Genomic DNA, 19,960 nt, shown 5'->3' on the forward strand with positions numbered 1-19,960 from the left:
GCCGTTCAAATAGTTTTATTTGTATTTGTTAACATGAATAAATGTACAAACAAATATACTCTTATAAAAAAGTCATGTTACTTCAAAAAGGTATCCATAATGTGTTAGGGTAAATTCATTAGGGCTTATACCACATTCATAATGCCTTATTATGCAAGACATAAGCCTTCAGTCATGAACATCAATGTTCACAATTTCCTGCAAAAATCATTAAATTAAAATTTAATTTAAAATTTAATTTCAAATCTTTACAGTAAAAAGTATACGTGATAATGCATCATTTGATTTTTGTCCATGATATTTGTCTTGTTTATAAAATTACATTGATGTCAGGGAAGTTATCACTCGGTAAGACATTGTAAGGCATCAAATGAAGTGAAGTGAAGTGAAGGTGTTGTAATGGAAGACTTTCACAATTTTAATTCTGGTCATTCAGTAAATTATGAGTGTTTACTGTATGTCAAGCACTATAGTAGAGCATTTATATACCATAAACCCTTATGGACACACACATAGTTCATTTATATACCATAAACCCTTATGGACACACATAGTTCATTTATATACCATAAACCCTTGTGAACACACACACAGTTCATTTATATACCATAAACCCTTATGGACACACATATAGTTCTTTTATATACCATAAACCCTTATGAACACACAGACATAGTTCATTTAGAACACCTTTTTCAGTAAAGTGTTACAAAATTCCCTTTGGTTTGTAGCTGCAACACCACCATTTTAAATAAGACAAAAGACCAAGAATCATAAAACAGCTTAACAAGGCACTTAACTGATTGAAGGCCGTTATGCACACATTAACTGCTACAGATTTACTGTTATCAAAAAGTACATCAAAAAGAAAAACAAATCTGCACCCGTCAGTCATACTGGTACAATGAAACAGTTCAAATGAGCATGTGAGGATTGTCCAGGGTTGGTTTGGTGTGTGTGAGGCTTGTCCAGGGGCTGGAGGTGGTGGTGGTGGGGGATGGGGGGTGGGGAGTACACTGGACCCTCTACTCCGTCTGAAGGGCCTGCATCAGACAGACAAAGGGCCTGGAGAGACGACACAGCCAAGAAGGGACACAATGCACTTTTGTTCTGGACACTGAACTTTCCCTCTGCCTCACCTCTGTGTCTTTCCTAGGGCTACAACGCACATGTGTGTGTGTGTGTGTGTGTTTTCCACATTGTCTGCGGAAACAAAAGTGTCGTGCATCATCAGACTTGATTGTCAACGAGATGTTTGAGGATAAAGCCAGCTTGCACCCGAGACGTAATCACTAACATCTGCATCTGCAACATGAAGCACTAGTGATGAACCAAAGGCTATGTACAATACCCATTCAACAAATGCATAGCATTTTATCTTATACACATCAGAAGCGCTTCAGCAGTGCTTCAACAATCCGGGAGGGGAGAGCACAGATGCGGAGGAGGAGGAGGAGGAGGAGGAGGAGGAGGAGGAGGAGGACAAGGGTCAGCTCCGTGGTCAGACGCCGAAGCGTCTCCACCTCTCGCTCATTTCACCGTGCCGGGCCACCTGCGGGCCATCTCCTGAACAGGTAGGGGGCTGTCCTGCCGAGCGCTGGGCGCCATGTCCTGCGGCGTCTTGGGGGCGGTCTGGACGTTAGGAGAGCCGTCGTTGGACTCCTCCTGGACGGGGCAGCTGAACGGCTCGCTCGACTTGACCCCACCGCCACAGCCGCCACCGGCGTCACCCTCAGACGTCTGGCTGACGTAGACCACGATGACCTCGCCGCTGAAGTTCATCACCTGGCCGCTGGAGATGAAGGTGGTGTTGTGGTTCCCCGTCACCTGACCTGTCGGACAGAAACCAGCATGAGTGGGACAGGCCTGCACTGGTCAGCAGCATATTACACTGTAGTATGGGCCACCAGGCTAGAGACAGACAAGATACTCTAATCATTTCCTAGTCTACTGTCCAGACTCCAATCACCACCATATCTACCATACCAATACTATGATATCTCTACCATATCTACCATACCAATACTATGATAGCTCATCACTCCCATATCTACCATACCAATACTATGATATCTCTACCATATCTACCGTACCAATACTATGATATCTCTACCATATCTACCATACCAATACTATGATCAATACTATGATATCTCTACCATATCTACCATACCAATACTATGATATCTCTACCATATCTACCATACCAATACTATGATATCTCATCACTCCCATATCTACCATACCAATACTATGATATCTCTACCATATCTACCATACCAATACTATGATATCTCTACCATATCTACCATACCAATACTATGATATCTCTACCATATCTACCGTACCAATACTATGATATCTCATCACTCCCATATCTACCGTACCAATACTATGATATCTCACATATGGAATCAAATAACAAGCAGGAGTCCAGATGACCTTGAAAAGGTTGAAAAGCTAAAACTACAAAGAGCAAATGAGTGGGTTTCCGTCCAGGACCAACAGAGCGCCTTCACAGTGGACTCGTGTCAAATTAAACCAAAGGTCAACCACCAGCTACAGCGGGACACTGATGCAGAGTCAGCGGCAGTTATTTATAACGTCCATTATGTATTTCATCGAGCTTAAGGGGCGAAAAGAGCCACATCGCTTCCTCCTGCTGAAGTTTCAACATCAACCGCCGTAGTTCCCTCAGAGGGTACAGAAAGAGAGGGAGGAGGGGTAGAAACGAGTTGGGGAGACAGTGAGAGAGAGAGAGAGAGAAGCAGGAGAGAGGGACGAGAGAAAGAGAGAGAGAGAGAGAGACAGAGGAGGGGGAGATAGAGAGAAAGAAGCAGGAGAGAGGAGAGAGAAAGAGAAAGAGAGAAAGAGAGAGAGCAGCAAGGGGGTGTGTGTGTGGGGGGGGGGGGTGGAGATCCCTGTGCTCACCGGCAGGAGGACCGCCAGAGTGGAGGCAGTCAGACAATGAGTCAGATTTCATGCCTCAGTGAGTCACTCTAGAGATGATTTACTACGTCACACACACACACACACACACACACACCACCCCTCCTGGCAAAGAATAGCTGTTTTTATTTCCAGACAACCTTACTGGAACTGACATTTACCAGAATGGCATTTTTTTCTTATTCTTCTCAAATATGATAATAACAGGCATCTCTCCTCTCTGGCTCTCTGGATGCGGAAAACTCTATTGAGTGTATCACACACGGAGGACAAGTGGGAACGACGTTCCATCACTCAGTGAATCCGCTGTGGCCTGAGCGCTACCCGGAATGCCGTGGCAGAGGCATTAGTAAAGGTTATGGGAAATGGGTGTTTACAGGCTCGTTAGCCCATCTGTTATGTGATCAAACCGCATAGATGTGAACAGGGCCCCGCTGCGCATTTTACGAGACGGTTCTACTCAAACGGCAACATCCTGTTTCAATTAAGAGCCGGGGTTCGCTTCGAGACGCCTGTGGAATTTCGCGGTAAACATCTGTTCCTCTGCCTGGCATCTCGCGAAATGGAAGTGTTTTCCCTCCGATTTCAGATGTGCCCCCACTGTTCATTGTGGCTGTGTTTGGTCTAGCGGCGCGTTCAGACGGTCTTGAGAAAACATGTTTTTCATTGAGCTTTAATGGGACACACGCCAGAGGGCCGGAGATGACATGACACAGCAAAAGCCTAGCGTGGCGCTACACTACGCTACGCCACTCCACGCCACGCTACACCAAGCCACGCTACGCTACTCCACACTACGCTACGCTACTCCACACTACGCTACGCTACTCCACACTACGCTACGCCACTCCACTCCACGCCACGCTACACCAAGCCACGCTACGCTACTCCACACTACGCTACGCTACTCCACACTACGCTACGCCACTCCACGCCACGCTACACCAAGCCACGCCACGCTACTCCACACTACGCTACGCTACTCCACACTACGCTACGCTACTCCACACTACGCTACGCCACTCCACGCCACGCTACACCAAGCCACGCTACGCTACTCCACGCTACGGCACTCCACTCCACGCTACGCCAATCCACGCTACGCTACTCCACGCTACGCTACGCTACGCCACTCCACGCCACGCTACACCAAGCCACGCTACGCTACTCCACGCTACGGCACTCCACTCCACGCTACGCCAATCCACGGCACTCCACGCCACGCTACGCCAAGCCACGCTACGCTACTCCACGCTACGCTACGCTACGCCAAGCCACGCTACGCTACTCCACGCTACGCTACGCTACGCCACTCCACGCCACGCTACGCCATGCCACCAAGAGCCTGCTGCCCACCTGAGGTCAGAGCGGTTTCCGAGCAGTGGGCCTGGTACTCGGCGTCCTCATCCTGTGCGGGCAGCTTGAGCTCGGCGCTGCAGCTGAGGGACAGGCCGTGCTCGCTGGCGTTGGTGCTGGGCAGGGACAGAGCGGCCGGTGCCGTCGCGGTACTGCCGGACTCCAGGCTACAGCAGCGTGGCTCGTTGTGCGGGCACAGGAGTCCCGCGGTGACCCGGGGGCCCTCCTGGCGGCCGTCACCTGCGCCCCGTGGCTCGGACATGCCGTGCTTCGCCGGCAGGCTGCTGTAGTCCAGGTAGAGGTCCTGGGAGGCGCGGAGGTCAGGGCATTCCACACAGCCACGCAGGCCCTCCTCAGGGCAGCAGTTCTGACAGAGAGGGGACTCCTCTGGGACTCTCTCAACTCCTCCTCCTCCTGCTGCTCCTCCTGCTCCTCGACCGCCTCCTCCTGCTCCTGCTGCTCCTCCTGCTCCTCCTCCTCCACCTCCTCCTCCTGCTCCTGCTGCTCCTGCTGCTCCTCCTGCTCCTGCTCCTCCTCCTCCTCCTGCTTCTCCTCCACCTCCTCCTCCACCTCCTCCTCCTGCTTCTCCTCCACCTCCTCCTCCTGCTCCTGCTGTGGTGCGCTCCTCTCGCTCTCCACCCCCGCAGGAGCAGACGCCTGCCAGGCCGTGCGACACCACCTGACTGCAGTCCTCGTTCTCGCCCAGCTCCACCGGCTCCTTCAGGGAGATCACACAGCTGCACGAGCCAGAGCTGGACGAAGAGGAGGAGGAAGAGGAGGAGGAGGAGGAGACGCCGGACAGCGCCGACGTGGCTCCCCGGGCCTCCACTGACCCGTCCTCGCTCACATCCCCCGACGAGCCCTCCACCGCCACCGGGTCCAGGGAGGAGGATGTGGATGCGGTTGCCGAGGCGACCTCCTGCCCTCCCTCGATGGCCAGGACGGTGCTGGGACACTGAGTGAGGAACTCGTCTGGGCGAAGCAGACGGGTGATCTCCAAGGCGCAGTGCTGTGGGACGTTGTGGGGCGGCGTCAGGGTCTCCTGAAGTGGACAGAAGTGGACGGGGCGGGAATTCAACCAGTCAGTGGAACAAAGAATATGAAACAGTTGAACTGATTGAATAATGACTGATTGCGGAAAGGTGAATAAAGGTGTATTCAAATTCTGTTCACACTGCAGAGGTCTCACCTGCTGTATCCTGCTCCTTTTCAGGTTTTGAACACAAGATCTCACATTCACTAAAGGAAATATTGGGAAAAAGTTATTAATGTCATTATAGACAGATAGATAGACAGATAGATAGATAGATAGATACTTTATTGATCCCCAAGGGGAAATTCAAGAAATATGGATATATATGAAATATTACGAAATAATATTCATTTGGTATACTGTATTCTACAAGATAATTAAGTCACAATAGTATCAATGTCAATCTGCATTGAAATAGTTACAGAAGCTGCATTCCAATGCAGGTAAAGGGGTTTATGTAAAGGATTACCAGAGAGTAGCTTCATCTTGTCCTTGTAGCAGAACAGCGTAAGGATGACCAGGGACACGACCATGATGACAGACAAAATGGCCACCACAACCCCTGACGTGGAGGAAACTAAGTAAGGTAAACACAACATTGGCCTTAATTCCTTTATTGACAACCCATCTAGGAATCCCCTAATCCCCAGAAGTCCTGAGAAGGCCCCTCAGACTAAAAAAAAGTCAAAGTGTGAGTCACGGCGTGACGTGCGAGGGGTACATACCGAGGACTGCGGGTCCACACACGGCATCTCTCTCGGAGTTCCCAGGCTTCACTTCGCTCTTCCCAGAGTCTTTACAACTGGTGGACAACAACAGAACACAGAGATGTTATTTTTCAACTGCTCCGTCTCTGCTATTTTCATCAGCCTGGCTTCTCTCTGCAGACGCTAACCACAAATACGGCTGGCAATAGAAAAAAAATGCTCTTTTCCAGGGGAAGTGGCCCAGGAATTAGTCATAACACCAGAGTGTGGTAAAACTGTGGGGGCTTGTGTGTCCCAGCATGTTCCTGTGACCCCAGAGTGACAGAGGACAAATAATGTTCATGATTAGTTACTGTGATTTGGCAAAATAAAAACAGGGGCCTGACTCCTTGTTTGTGTGCCTAGCGGTTGTTGATGTGGTTTGAAGTTGGAGTGTGTTTTGTGAGATGGGGAGCGTCCAAAACAGGCCACTTACCTCACCCACGGCTTGCATGGCTCAGTGGATTCTTTGTCAGAGAAGTACCCCTCTGGACATGCCTTACAGGAGCCTCGACCGGACTCTGGACATGCAAAACAAAACAACAAGCCTCTTACAGTCATTCCGCTGAGGATAAACTGATAAACCACTACATACCATGAGCAACTTAGGACATATTCAACACACTAGTCAGCTAGGCCTAATTCTCAACTTCCTGTTACAAGACTTGTAACTACCCTACTTGACTAACTTCAACCCAAACTGGAGCCTATTTTAATCCCTGCTTTACAACAGACTTTCTGCAGATGGTTTAATGACAATGCCAGTGGGATATTACATTTGACACGTGTCGATGCCTGAGTGACGTGTGTGTTGACGCATGAGTGACCTGTGTGTTGATGCATGAGTGACCTGTGTGTTGACGCATGAGTGTCCTGTGTGTTGATGCATGAGTGTCCTGTGTGTTGATGCATGAGTGTCCTGTGTGTTGATCCATGAGTGACCTGTGTGTTGATGTGTGTTGACGCATGAGTGTCCTGTGTGTTGATGCATGAGTGTCCTGTGTGTTGATGCATGAGTGACGTGTGTTGATGCATGAGTGTCCTGTGTGTTGACGCATGAGTGACCTGTGTGTTGATGTGTGTTGACGCATGAGTGTCCTGTGTGTTGATGCATGAGTGACGTGTGTTGATGCCTGAGTGTCCTGTGTGTTGATGCATGAGTGTCCTGTGTGTTGAAACATGAGTGTCCTGTGTGTTGATGCTTGAGTGACCTGTGTGTTAGGGCTCCTTACCGTCCATAGTGAGTCCTTCTCCAGGTGGACACGGGGGGATGCGCTCGCAGAACTCACAGTTGGTAGGCGAGCACTGCAGGCCCTTCATGCACGGACACGGCACGGCGGCCTTGGGGTCCTGCGGACGGTCCTGGCTGAACCCCTTCACTGGAGCAGAGAGAGAAGTCATCAGGTGTCACAGCACAGGACATGGAACAAGTGCCCAAGACACATATGGATGGAGGTTTGACCATTAAAACGTCCACTTTAATCACTACAAACAGGATGCAAGCGACTAAGTGAGATTAGATGAGCCAATTACCAATAAGTTAACAATGACTTGACAATGACACAATAAGTGAACTATATAATGGTGTTCCCGACGCTTCTGAAGGTGTAGAGGACACTCCACTGACCGGTGTCGCAGAAGCGCTGGGGCATACACTTGGTGTCGTTGGTCCAGTCTGGCTGGTACTCGTCCCTCCCACACGGGCGACATTTTGTGTCTGAGTTGCCAGTGCAAGGCGCGAACATGTACGTCCCTGCAGTGGAGAACAGGAGGCAGGCAGGTGAGTGTAGGTGAGTGCAGGTGAGTGCAGGTGAGTGTAGGTGAGTGCAGGCAGGTGAGTGCAGGTGAGTGTAGGTGAGTGCAGGTGAGTGTATGTGAGTGTAGGCAGGTGAGTGCAGGTGAGTGTACTGTAGGTGAGTGTAGGTGAGTGTAGATGAGTGTAGGCAGGTGAGTGTAGGTGAGTGTAGGTGAGTGCAGGCAGGTGAGTGTACTCAGGACTGCATACTTAGGACTGCATACTACGGACTGCATACTCAGGACTGCATACTCAGGACTGCATACTTAGGACTGCATACTACGGACTGCATACTCAGGTCTGCATTCTCAGGACTGCATACTTAGGACTGCATAATTAGGACTGCATACTCAGGACTGCATACTACGGACTGCATACTTAGCTGCATACTACTGACTGCATACTACGGACTGCATACTACAGACTGCATACTACGGACTGCATACTACGGACTGCATACTTAGGACTGCATACTCAGGACTGCATACTCAGGACTGTGATTTAAATGACAAGCTCAGAAGTGTGTAGCTCAGAAGTTCCGGCACATGGCGATCATTTCCAGGCTGCCCCCACATGACCAGCCGGCATCGGTCTGCAAACCCAGTGACCCACTGACGCATGCATTGGGAAACTAAATATGGCCCTAAGCAGAACTGCTTCCAATCTGAATGGGTGACAGCGGTTTCACAACACCCAGGAGTGTGGACGCTGACCCATCCCACTGACCCCTCCTCCCACCGGCAACCATTCTTCCCTTTTTCTTCCTGGGGGAGGTGAGAGGAAGTGTTTCATGTCGTCATAGCAACACGTCCATTCAAAATCATTCCCCTCTCCCAAACCCAGATGAGAGCTTTCAAGTGGAACCATACATTCATAGGCCATGGTGTCCAGACTCTTTGAAAACACCCTTAGTTCAGTCCCACAGAAAGGTTAACACTTAGACCCTTAGTCCAGTCCCACAGAAAGGATAACACTTAGAGTGGGTTATGGTGTGTGAGACTGCTGCTAGTGACCAGATGCAGGGCTCCAGAGTGCGACCAATTTGGTCGCATATGCGACCTAATTTTTCAAAAGTGCGACTAAAAAAAATCGGAGGTCGCACCGGTGCAACCAGCTATTCGAGAGAGGAAAGAGTGTCCGCATTTAAAACTCTACCTTTGGTTCAATAACAGACACATATTTGGCCAATATCTTGGTTTAAACAAATCACAGATAGTGAAGGGCGGGACCTCCCCTCTGATTGGCCGTGGCCCAGTGCCTGTGCGTAAATTTGAAAATGCGTGTGCTGCAGAGAGAGAGAGAGAGAGAGAGAGAGAGAGGGAGGTCAGAGACCCGTCAAATAAACAGAGTGGATGCAGTTGCATTACAGTGTGGTCACATAGGCCGAGATAAATGTCCCCTCTCCCCACTGCCTTTCAGCGGCTGGCAGCAGCAAACCGATCAGACGAGCCCGAGATGATCAAGTTTATCGTTGCCTACGATAGGCCTAGTGAAACTTCCCTTCACCAAGTTCAGTCCGAAATAATTATTCACCAGAAAAATAGTTTGAACGTAAACCCGACGTACAGGAATGCCACTTGCGCCAAATTTATAGGAGTCATTGCAGATGAAAAGACGTCTTAAAATTGCGAACAATGCATACAACGACCGAACGACAGAGATACAGATATCGCCGAAAAGGAGTGCGTCATTGACCGCAGTTACATGCAGGGAGTAACTCGGTTTTCAAGAGCAATATTCGTTTTGCGCGCGAGTTGTGTAAACTCATTCTGATGGCATCAATCAATTTAATCCGTTATTTGGCGCAAACCGAATATCGCTGCTACATTTAAAGCCCGAATATTCCCTGCATGTATACAGTGGTCATTGTGTACGGTGAATTGAATGGACACATTTAGATCGAGCATGGCAAGTCATTGCAATAGCCTATAATAATAGGCCTACCATTTCGTTACTGCATTAACCATGTTCTTATTGAAAATGTAAAAATACTAAAATTAAAAAGTAAATTGCATTGTGGGGCTGTCAAATGATTATTGCAATCATCATTGCAAAATCACATAAAAATTCCCCAGGCTACTTGGAACATCTCTTTAAATTGTGGTCAAATACATTTCTATGGAAGATGCTAGCATGGCGAGCTGGTTTAGCCAAGGCCTAAAGATCATGAAGGATAGTATGTAAAACATTGAGCCATAAGATGTGCAGTTTGAAGCCCTTAAAAGACGTGCACTGTTAATTTACTCACTGTTATTTTTATTTAATACATCTTGAGATGTTTTAAGTTTAAATTTCAGCTCAGTGAAGCACTTAAAGCACCAACACTTCATTATGTTACTTTTCTTGTAGAATTGTAAATCATAAGTCAAAGGACAACCTATATAGGACAGTAATTAAGGAAAAAAGTGAACCTGCTGCGGTGTTAAATGCGATGTGGTTGAAAATTTGGGTGCACCTAACTTTTGTGCTGGTGCACCTAAGAAAAAAAGTTAGGTGCACCAGTGCAACCAGTGCAAAAAGTTAGTCTGGAGCCCTGAGATGTAGTGACCAGATGAGAGAGACAGATGTGGGTAATGCAGTGATGGGAACCGTGTCAGGCCACTTACCTGGTTCACATTTGCTGCAGCATTTCTTGTCTTTCAGATACTGGTTGGACTTGCATGGTTTGGAGTAGACAACCTGAAACAGAGCAAAGAGCAGTGAGTGGACCCTTGCAGCTTTCCAACTGAGATACATGTATTTTGCCAGTAAGACTTGTCTTAATTGATTAGGCTGATTGTTTGGTTTTCTTTGAGTCGAGGATGACCAACAGAAACAAAAGGCTATACTGCATAATGCCTACTGTCCACAACGCAGGACGTCTATACTGCATAATGCCTACTCTCCACAACGCAGGACGTCTATACTGCATAATGCCCACTCTCCACAACGCAGGACGTCTATACTGCATAATGCATACTGTCCACAACGCAGGACGTCTATACTGCATAATGCCTACTGTCCACAATGCAGGACGTCTATACTGCATAATGCCTACTGTCCACAACGCAGGACGTCTATACTGCATAATGCATACTGTCCACAACGCAGGACATATTTTCTGAAACACACCATTCTCCATGTAGTCTTTTCCTTTTTTACTGTCCTGTTGTGTCCAGGAGAGCGATGACCCCAGGCAGAGCAGTGGGAGGAAGGGACTCCGCGCTTTTGCTCAACTTACAGTTGTTTTGGGGGGAAAAACACCCACATCCCTTCAGATACCACAAAGACATTCCACGGTTTAGCAGCATGGCAGATTCTTCCTGGAGTTCTTACTGCAGATGTGCCACGGTGCTGTCGTTAAAGCAGTACAGTCATACAGTCATACAGCTATACAGGTTAAAGCCATGCCGCGCCTTTAACAGCATACTGCCTTTTCTCAGCTTGTCGTTAGGAGAGTCCGTGGAGAGCTGTTGGATAGCGACCACGCGGTGCTCTGCTAAATTGTGTTGGAGGTTTTGCTGGAAAGAGATGAGCCCTTTAATAGAACAGTCTGATGTGTGCGGAGAAAAGAACACACTGTGAATTACCGTAACAGCCCGTGGAGATCGAACCATAATTACAGAATACGGTTGAAGGCACAATGAGAGGAATTCCTCCACGCTGAAGACACCCATGTGCCCTTTACAGCACCCACCGCTGGCACACACACAGTGGGGTCAAAAGTTTTCATGTCAAATCCATCTCCTTCCTTCTTCCTCTACGGTCAGTGATGGGGCACCTGGGTTTCCAGTCCCCGAGCTCTCCCATGGGAAAGGCCTGCAGAGCTCTGTCAGACATTCACCACATGATTTGGACATGATTTGGGCACCGACTAAAGTTTCTTGTTAGTCACAAATGGGAGGGCATCTATCTCATTGGGGACAGAAAAAAAGTTCCCCATAATTAATGTCCGCAAAAAATACAGTGGTAGCTTTGACATGTAGAAATATATAGGTCATCTAAAGACAGGCCTTAGGTCACAGGCAGGTAACAGGTAACTTTTTGAAAAACATCAAAACAGGTACATTTTTGATGAATTCACATGTTACTGTTTGGATTCCACACTGCTGACTGGATGTAAGTATCTGATCTTTTTTCTTGGTTATGTGTTATTTTGTGACGTGATAATCCCAGGAGTCAAACACAAATGAGAGGCTCTACACGCTAGTGAACTGTAGAACGATTACATGATTGATGGCCTTTTACATGGGAGGGGTAACTGGAAAGAAATATTTTACAAAGTGCTGCATTTTGCATTGCTTTGAGTGCAGGACATTAATATGGCCCTGAGCATATGTTAACTGTGGTAGATGGGAATATAAACCCATATGTAGTGGAGAGGAATGCATGTTTACCCAGAAGGTATTTTTTCCCTATATATCTATGCATCGGAGGCCTACTCAAGCATCTCAAAATATTTTCACTGACTATATATATATGCTCTTGGCCAGTGACACCCAAGCTAATTATATGTTAGAAAATGGTCCCAAGACAAGCAAAACACTAACATCCCCTAGAGTTGTCCATGCACTCTGCAGTGAAGTGTGGTTTCTCCGTCTCAGTTGAATTTTTTTGTTTTGTCCAAAGTGACCTGGAGCTAAGTAGAGAATTGTGTGGCATTTCTCCTCCATGGAAATCAACCTCTTTGACGTCAGTCGCCTCCACTTGAGTTGCAGGAGCACCACAAGGAACAACAGATCATCCCCAAACGATGAAATAGAAGTGAAGGACAGACAGAGTGAGTGTGCTGAAACTGAAGAGATGGCGCAACTGTGAGATCCATCATCCCGGCTCCCAGAGACCACCGGATTTGCATAACGGCCGGCACACCAGGAGAAATTCCTCTGGAGGGCGTTATTTAAAGGCTGCTCCTGACAACTCTAATGTGCTGGTATTATGTGCTGGTATTATGGCTCTTTCAAAACACATCGCAATGCCAGAGCACAAACATACACCGGGAAAAACACATAATCAAGTCTTACATGCCCCCCCCCATAATAAAGTCTTACATGCCCCCCCCATAATCAAGTCTTACAGTCTTACATGCCCCCCCCACATAATAAAGTTTTACATGCCCCCCCCCCCATAATCAAGTCTTACATGCCCCCCCCTCATAATCAAGTCTTACATGCCCCCCCCCCCACATAATCAAGTCTTACATGTCCCCCCCATAATAAAGTCTTACATGCCCCCCCACATAATAAAGTTTTACATGCCCCCCCACATAATAAAGTTTTACATGCCCCCCCCATAATCAAGTCTTACATGCCCCCCCACATAATTAAGTCTTACATGCCCCCCCCCCCCCACATAATGTAGTGTTACATGCCCCCCCACATAATGTAGTGTTACATGCCCGCCCCCCCACATAATGTAGTGTTACATGCCCCCCCCCCCCTCACACACACACACAATACACGCAGGCATGAGACAGGATCCTTAAACGTTTGGCCCCCGCCACCACACACACACACACACACACACGACTCATCATTATGGTGGTATCAACAAAATGAACAAAAGACTATGACAAGGATGACTATACCACTTGATATACCTGGGAAAACCGGATTTCTCAATACAAATATCAGTTTTTCACTGGAAGCCTGAGGCCTGATTACAGCAGGTCATAACATGCAGCGTGTCATGCAACAGGCCGCGGGTAGCTGTACTAGCGGTCAGGTGCTCAGACAGCTACGGGAAACGGCCTTTAGGGAAGCATCTGCACTCTGCCTGTGAGAAACAGCATGATGAGGGGAACATTTGCACTCTGATTGGGGGAAACGGTGTGATGAGGGTAACATTTGCACTCTGATTGGGGGAAATGGTGTGATGAGGGGAAGATTTGGGGGGAAGTGTGCCTACCACTGAATGAATGAATGGATGGATAAATGAATAGATGAATGAAGGAATATGAATGAATGAATGGATTGATGGATGGATGAATGGATGGATGGATAGATGAATGAATGAATGGATTGATGGGTGGATGGATGGATGGATTGATGAATGATGGATGGATGGATGGATGAATGAATGGATGGATGATAGACGGATGGATGGATGGATGGATGGATGAATGATGGATGGATGGATGAATGGATGGATGGATGAATGATGGATGGATGGATGAATGCATATGTCTGTCCTTCCATGCATGCATCCTCTTCTATAAACATTTCCTCATGTGAAATGTTGACTGTCCAGAGCCTTGGACAGAGTTGCTAAAGTGTTGTGTCCTCACTACAGACAGACAATGCTCACAAAGCCATCAACACTGCTCACTACAGACAGACAATGCTCGCAAAGCCATCACCACTGCTCACTACAGACAGACAATGCTCACAAACCCATCACCACTGCTCACTACAGACAGACAATGCTCGCAAAGCCATCACCACTGCTCACTACAGACAGACAATGCTGCAAAGCCATCGCCACTGTGAGGTTTACTTCCAGAGTGGCTACATGCTGTCATCTGTTTGCAATGGCCAATACCACATGGCTGAGGGACTGTGAGAGTACCACTACTCAATGAACCCACACACACACACACACACACACACACACACGCACACACACAGATGTGGAGCCCAAGTCTGAAACAATAGAAAACCACCGACTAAGGCTTTCTGTCCCCCAACATCGCTCACGTTATTCTTTGGCTTTCTGTGCAGTAGGCTACAATGCAAAACAAGTTTTAAAACTGTTCTGTTCAAAAAGCAGCATTATATCATCATTCCTCACACAGGATCAAACTGGGGGAGAGGGTAATAGATCCATTCTCACAAAGCCACGGAGTCTGGGAGCGGAGGGAGAAAGCAGCTGAAGGCACTGCATGCGGTTCAGATGAGCGGGGGCCACTGGCCGGCGACCAAGCACAACGGCACAACTGTTTCCAGTCAGTATTGGGGTAAACACATTGAAATACATTCTGGTCTAGTTGCATGCATGCATGTAAGTTGTAGCTGTTTGCTATAATAGTAAGCTATAGATAGGCTACATTTAACCTATGTCTAATGCAGTCAGCACCTCAATTAAAAAAGTTATTGTGTTTGTCATTCATATAATGTAGCCTATACTGTAAGAGCAGAGACAGATAAATTACTGTTCAACATATGATTGAACTTACGTGTATACAGAGAATCACTATAATGTTCTTGATCCAGCCTTGAAAAATCCAGCTGGTTGTAAAAGTCACCCTCATGATGATTCCTTCAAAATGTGAAACGTGGTCGATATGACCCTCTTCAGCCCGCTGATGGCAACAAAAGTCCTCGTTATGTTACGGTCCAGATGAGCGACACGTATTTGAGGAGAGGTTCTCTTTTGGAGCCGATCCGATGCTCAGTCTCTGGAGCGTATAGCATTCTCGAGCGTCAGCCCCGTGATGAACACTCACCCACGCGTTCTGAAGTGAATCTGTGTCTCACGCTGCTGTAGTAATCTGACTAAAACTTGGCACGCTCCGCCCAGTTTTATAAAAATTATAGAAGGAAAAAGGAGAGGGGCATCCGACTCACAGCTCGTTCAGGAAACTGATTTCCAGGTGTGTCCTTACGACATATTTTGATTTGGTTTGATACGCAAATTAGGCTAATACATAATTGTTCAAACCTGTGTTGGTTCGGAAATGAGGATTAATGAAAAACCTTGTAGCCTACCCAAAATATTTATTTCTTCCAAAAAAGATGGCCTATTCAAGATGTGTTGTGCTCTCATCTTACCACAGACATGCAATTACTTGCAACCGACTGATGATTTCTAAACTCAAGGAAATATCAGGCTGCCTATTTTAACATTTTGTCTGAAGTATAATAGGCCTACCCATGAAAAGTACGAACGAAATGACAAAAAAACACAAAAACATTCAAAATAATTTTAGGTTTTAAGCGACAGTCAAGCAAGGAGAGAAAAACCTATCAGGTTATGCTTGGAGCGATATTTTTAAACTGCGCCTCATTTCCAAACAGTCCTTATCTCTCTTAACTGACATCTCTTTTTGGCTCACTACACATCTGTTTTCTGGGTGGGCGTGTCGTAGCGTGCCCCGTTAGCAGGTAAAGCGGCACCTGAAAGTCTATCTGTTCTTCCTCCTCTGCCCCCATCCGTGCCCGCCTGTCAAAGACGCTCGAAGCTATTAGGCTACTTCTTGTTTTGAATAACCGTCATCCAAGGGATTTGGGAGGAGTGCCACGTTTGAGGTCTTGTGTTATTTTCACACTTTCTAAGGCGCACTGTGCGCAACGCCAGCGGAGGCCAAGATGCAAATCCTACAAATGCACTCCTCTATTTTTTACGAGTAGCCTACTTCCTGGAGCCACTGTGCAAATTCGTTGAACAGTGACCTGTAGCCTGGGTCATAAAAGGTTCCAGTACATCAGAAAGAAAAAGTGGAAGGTCCTATCTTTGACATCACTGGATTCTGTCCATGATGCACATTTCATTTTCCACTGAAATCTGATAGCAATGGCAACTAATGGCCCTATAGAAGGCTTCCCATTATGCAGACAGGAGACCAGGTGGCACGTTGGCCATATGATGATTTGTTTTAAGTGGCTAATGCAAATCACCGCAAAGAACTCTTGAGCTATGAATCAGGAGAACAGAGAGGGCAGAGTTCATTTGTTCTCTCCTGTTAGCCTGTTCTAGGAGTCAAACCAGTGTAGGTCTCATTAGTGCCAAACAGTCCAGAGATTTCAGATCGGCAGACATCATGTCCTGGTGATAATGTTTATGGGTCAGTAAGAGGTCCACTTTGCAACATTTTGCCCTTGCCCCTTCAGCTTTGATGGGGTGTGCCCAACATGTTATGGGGAGGTAACGTGGGGTAAGAGACTTCTTTTTCTGGGCAAGTGGTTCATAGCTCGCCTTCAAAGCAGCCACACATTGGACACCCCTCAAAGGGTTTCCAGTTCCTGTTTGCACTCTCAATATGGATGTCCGATGGTGAAAAAAAGAGGAGAGAAAAAAAATAAATAAAAATACAGAGGGTTGTGCAGATCTGGTGGCTCCAGGCACTCTTGCTCTCTGCTGCTTGCTTTGGAAATAATCCTCCTTCTCTGACTCACAGAGCTCATAGCCCTCTCTTATGACTAAGACTTCCCAATTGACGACATTCCCAGTCCACACACACAAAACAACTGCATATCACGATGTACACGCCAAACACACAAGTCTGGAGAAACCTGTAATTCATCCTTACTGCCCTCTCAAAGTCAGTGAAGTCTGGCGTCAACCAGCAGGGATGGAGGAAACTGCAAGACCTCAGTATCTCTCTTGCCGGCCAATCAGATCATTTCATTGCATGTTGTTCACACACATACACACACACACACAGTGTAAAATTAAATCAGCCCACATCACACTAGTGGACATCTGGACGGCTATCTGGACTTATGGTTAAAGTTTAATCTCAACATGCAAATGACGAGCTTCTAGAAGGGTGGTGACCGTGTCAATAATTCACATGGCGGGTATTTCTCACAATAGGCTAATTAAAATCTTCGCCTCTTGCCACAAAGAAGTGATTGTCAGAGAAGTCCATTCATTAATCGCCCGCTGGACTTTGCAGGTCATCTCTTAACAACAGTGCAAATCCTTTGATGTTTAAAGCGAAATGTCTGATGTTTTTGTGTATTTGCCAAAGGTTCAGGTTTACGGCTTTAAAACACCTGCAGGAACTTTGAGTCAACACACACACACACACGCACACGCACACAGACAGACACACACACACACACGTAAGTTGGTGAAAAGCTGTAAAGTTCTCAGAGTCCATGCACACTACCACTGAATGGAAAAGCTACACTTCTGATGGCCTTAAAGCAGAAGCGAAGTCCACAAGGTCAGAAACACAAAAACGTAAGGCCATTCTACAAGTGTTTCTCATTATTTTAATTATTAGATGACACCAATTTTCAAATGTACATGATAGCTGTACCGCCCTCTTTATTCAGTGTATAATACAGATATTTACTGTTAGAGCATATCCAAAATGAAGGAAAAGATACCCAAAGACACCTGCTTTTAGAAAAGAAACACCAGGAGACACGGCAACACAGAGCAAGGACCAGACAAGGAGGGAATCAGGAAGATTTAGCAAAAGGACAAAAACAAAACAGAAAGAGGCAAAACAACAGTAGTGTTGGTTTTTATAAGACTGCAATAAAACAAAGTAAGTGAAGTGCAAATCTTTGGAGGTTGGAATAAAGTTATGCCACATAAATAAAGATATAAAATAGAGCCTATCAAAAATTGAGACAGACCAACGAAATAAAGGCAGACGATTGACTTCAAGTAGAGGGTCCCCCAGACAGAGAAGGATCATGGGAAATTGGCCCCCGTAAAAGCAGCAGCTCATTTCTTTCTCTGGAAAACGTTGGCCAGCATGGCGCCAGAGGTGGTCAGCTGGCCCATCTTGCTAAGGAACTTCGTCTTGGCATCTTCTCCAACGAGACTGGCGGCAATCGACATTGAGCTAGAGAAAGAGAGAGAGAAAACAATTCAAGTCAACCATAAGTACAGGAAGCTCTTTTTCCTTCACCCTTGCACTAAATCAATCTTATCCAAACTAAAAGGAAGAAGTATTCGCCCCAAAATCAGTCCCATTTTCAGACACAATTGTGAAAAGCATAATTGTCACGTTGCTGCTGCTCTGGGGGTTGTGTTAGTGCTTCAAGGTCATTATCTCTCCACAAACTGCTGATACAGACGGCCAAAAAGGGTACTTTCTGCTTGCCGCAGTGTGTTGTTGCTGTGCATCCGCTATGCTGTACAAACCCAAACCCCTTATTGTGTTTGGGATTCCACAACACTGAGTGTTAAAATGGTGGCCCTGCAAAGAAAATACCCACAAGCCAGTTCACCACCTCACTTCAACTCACAGGGTGGAAGGCCACTCCACTAGTGTACGGGTGGAGAGCGCTACGCCGCTGCATGGAACCCACTCTACCTGTGTACGTGCACATCTGCGTGTGTGTGTGTGTGTGTGTGTGTGTGTGTGTGTGTGAAGTGGATATGAAGTGAGTTTCGGTTTTTATTCATGAAAATAATAAATAAAAGAAAAAAAGGCCGAAAACCGTCTCAACCGCTTGTTGGAGAAAAGCTTAGGGAAGAAAAAACGGTCTTCTCCTTCAGCAAGAGCACGTCAACGGCATAATTACAGCGTCTGTTGACAGGTCGGATCAAAACCCACGGCGAATTCTGATGCTGGACCGGGAGAGCTTGAGACGTATTCCAGACGCTGGTTTAACCGCTGGAAACGGACCGCCATGGCGACGGACGGCAGGGGACGAGTGCCGGGGTTGTGTGCGATCAAAGAGACCGTTGGAGTTTGAGAAGTTAATGAGAAAGCTACACATGTTCACAATATGGAGGCAGTCCTCACTCAGCCACAGCCCAGATGATGTTGCACATCTTGTCCTGAGGCGAAGAGGAAGGTCGGAAATGTGTGAACTTTTCTGGGGACGTGTGTCTATCACACTGCTGAAATGTTCGGCATGTGTTGTTGCACTGACTATTTCTGTTTTGCTCGGAGAGACGGTGTCAAGCGTTTGACATTACTAACTTACTCTTAAATAGAAAACCACAATGCAAGAATGGTTGTAATATCTAAGAGAGCTAATGCTAACAGACTCAAAGAACAGGGTGACATCTCCTCTTCTTTTGACTGTAATATCTGAGAGAGCTAACGCTAACAGACTCAGGGTGACATCTCCTCTTCTTTTGACTGTAATATCTGAGAGAGCTAACGCTAACAGACTCAGGGTGACATCTCCTCTTCTTTTGACTGTAATATCTGAGAGAGCTAACGCTAACAGACTCAGGGTGACATCTCCTCTTCTTTTGACTGTAATATCTGAGAGAGCTAACGCTAACAGACTCAGGGTGACATCTCCTCTTCTTTTGACTGTAATATCTGAGAGAGCTAACGCTAACCGACTCAGGGTGACGTCTCCTCTTCTTGGTTGTAGACACCTCCACAGATGTGCAGAAGCGGACGGCGGTTTTACGCAGAGCTGCGACATGAGGCGGCCCTTCCCTGAGGCAGCGGGCGCA

The 19,960-nt window shown here is 46.9% G+C and overlaps 2 protein-coding genes across 3 annotated transcripts in view; both read right to left on the reverse strand.

The window, feature by feature from the left end:
• tnfrsf11a (tumor necrosis factor receptor superfamily, member 11a, NFKB activator) lies at positions 1-15,504 on the reverse strand. Of its 2 annotated transcripts, none has more exons than XM_076290128.1 (10): positions 15,033-15,504; positions 10,486-10,558; positions 7,712-7,837; positions 7,317-7,463; positions 6,521-6,605; positions 6,064-6,140; positions 5,808-5,900; positions 5,495-5,544; positions 4,306-5,347; positions 1-1,832 (listed from the first exon to the last, which is right to left on the reverse strand). In XM_076290128.1, the coding sequence occupies exons 1-10, from the start codon at positions 15,105-15,107 to the stop codon at positions 1,531-1,533; spliced, it is 2,070 nt and encodes a 689-aa protein (XP_076146243.1). In that variant the 5' UTR covers positions 15,108-15,504; the 3' UTR covers positions 1-1,530. The 2 variants fall into 2 exon arrangements, with proteins under 2 accessions (XP_076146243.1, XP_076146242.1); XM_076290127.1 differs by having other exon boundaries at positions 5,808-5,915; positions 15,033-15,503.
• A 2,269-nt stretch (positions 15,505-17,773) lies between these two features.
• Positions 17,774-19,960, reverse strand: part of relch (RAB11 binding and LisH domain, coiled-coil and HEAT repeat containing) — a gene marked incomplete in the record, with an annotated part of 53,255 nt that continues 51,068 nt past the window's right edge. Inside the window, 1 exon segment of the mRNA XM_076290129.1 lies at positions 17,774-18,380. Coding sequence (XP_076146244.1) covers positions 18,260-18,380 — 121 coding nt within the window.

Source organism: Alosa pseudoharengus, unplaced genomic scaffold (assembly GCF_046254945.1).
Source record: "Alosa pseudoharengus isolate Yale_2024_CS ecotype anadromous, Long Island Sound unplaced genomic scaffold, YU_APseudo_1.1 YU_APseudo_1.1_scf_18, whole genome shotgun sequence".
Taxonomy (NCBI): domain Eukaryota; kingdom Metazoa; phylum Chordata; class Actinopteri; order Clupeiformes; family Clupeidae; genus Alosa; species Alosa pseudoharengus.

Coding starts and splice junctions, on each gene's coding strand:
- tnfrsf11a (XM_076290127.1), bottom strand. CDS start 15,107: ATGAGGGTGACTTTTACAACCAGCTGGATTTTTCAAGGCTGGATCAAG. Junction 7,838..10,485: donor CTGCAGCAAATGTGAACCAG/GTAAGTGGCCTG, acceptor TCTCCACTGCAG/GGACGTACATGTTCGCGCCT. Junction 5,545..5,807: donor CAAGATGAAGCTACTCTCTG/GTAATCCTTTAC, acceptor TATTTCCTTTAG/TGAATGTGAGATCTTGTGTT.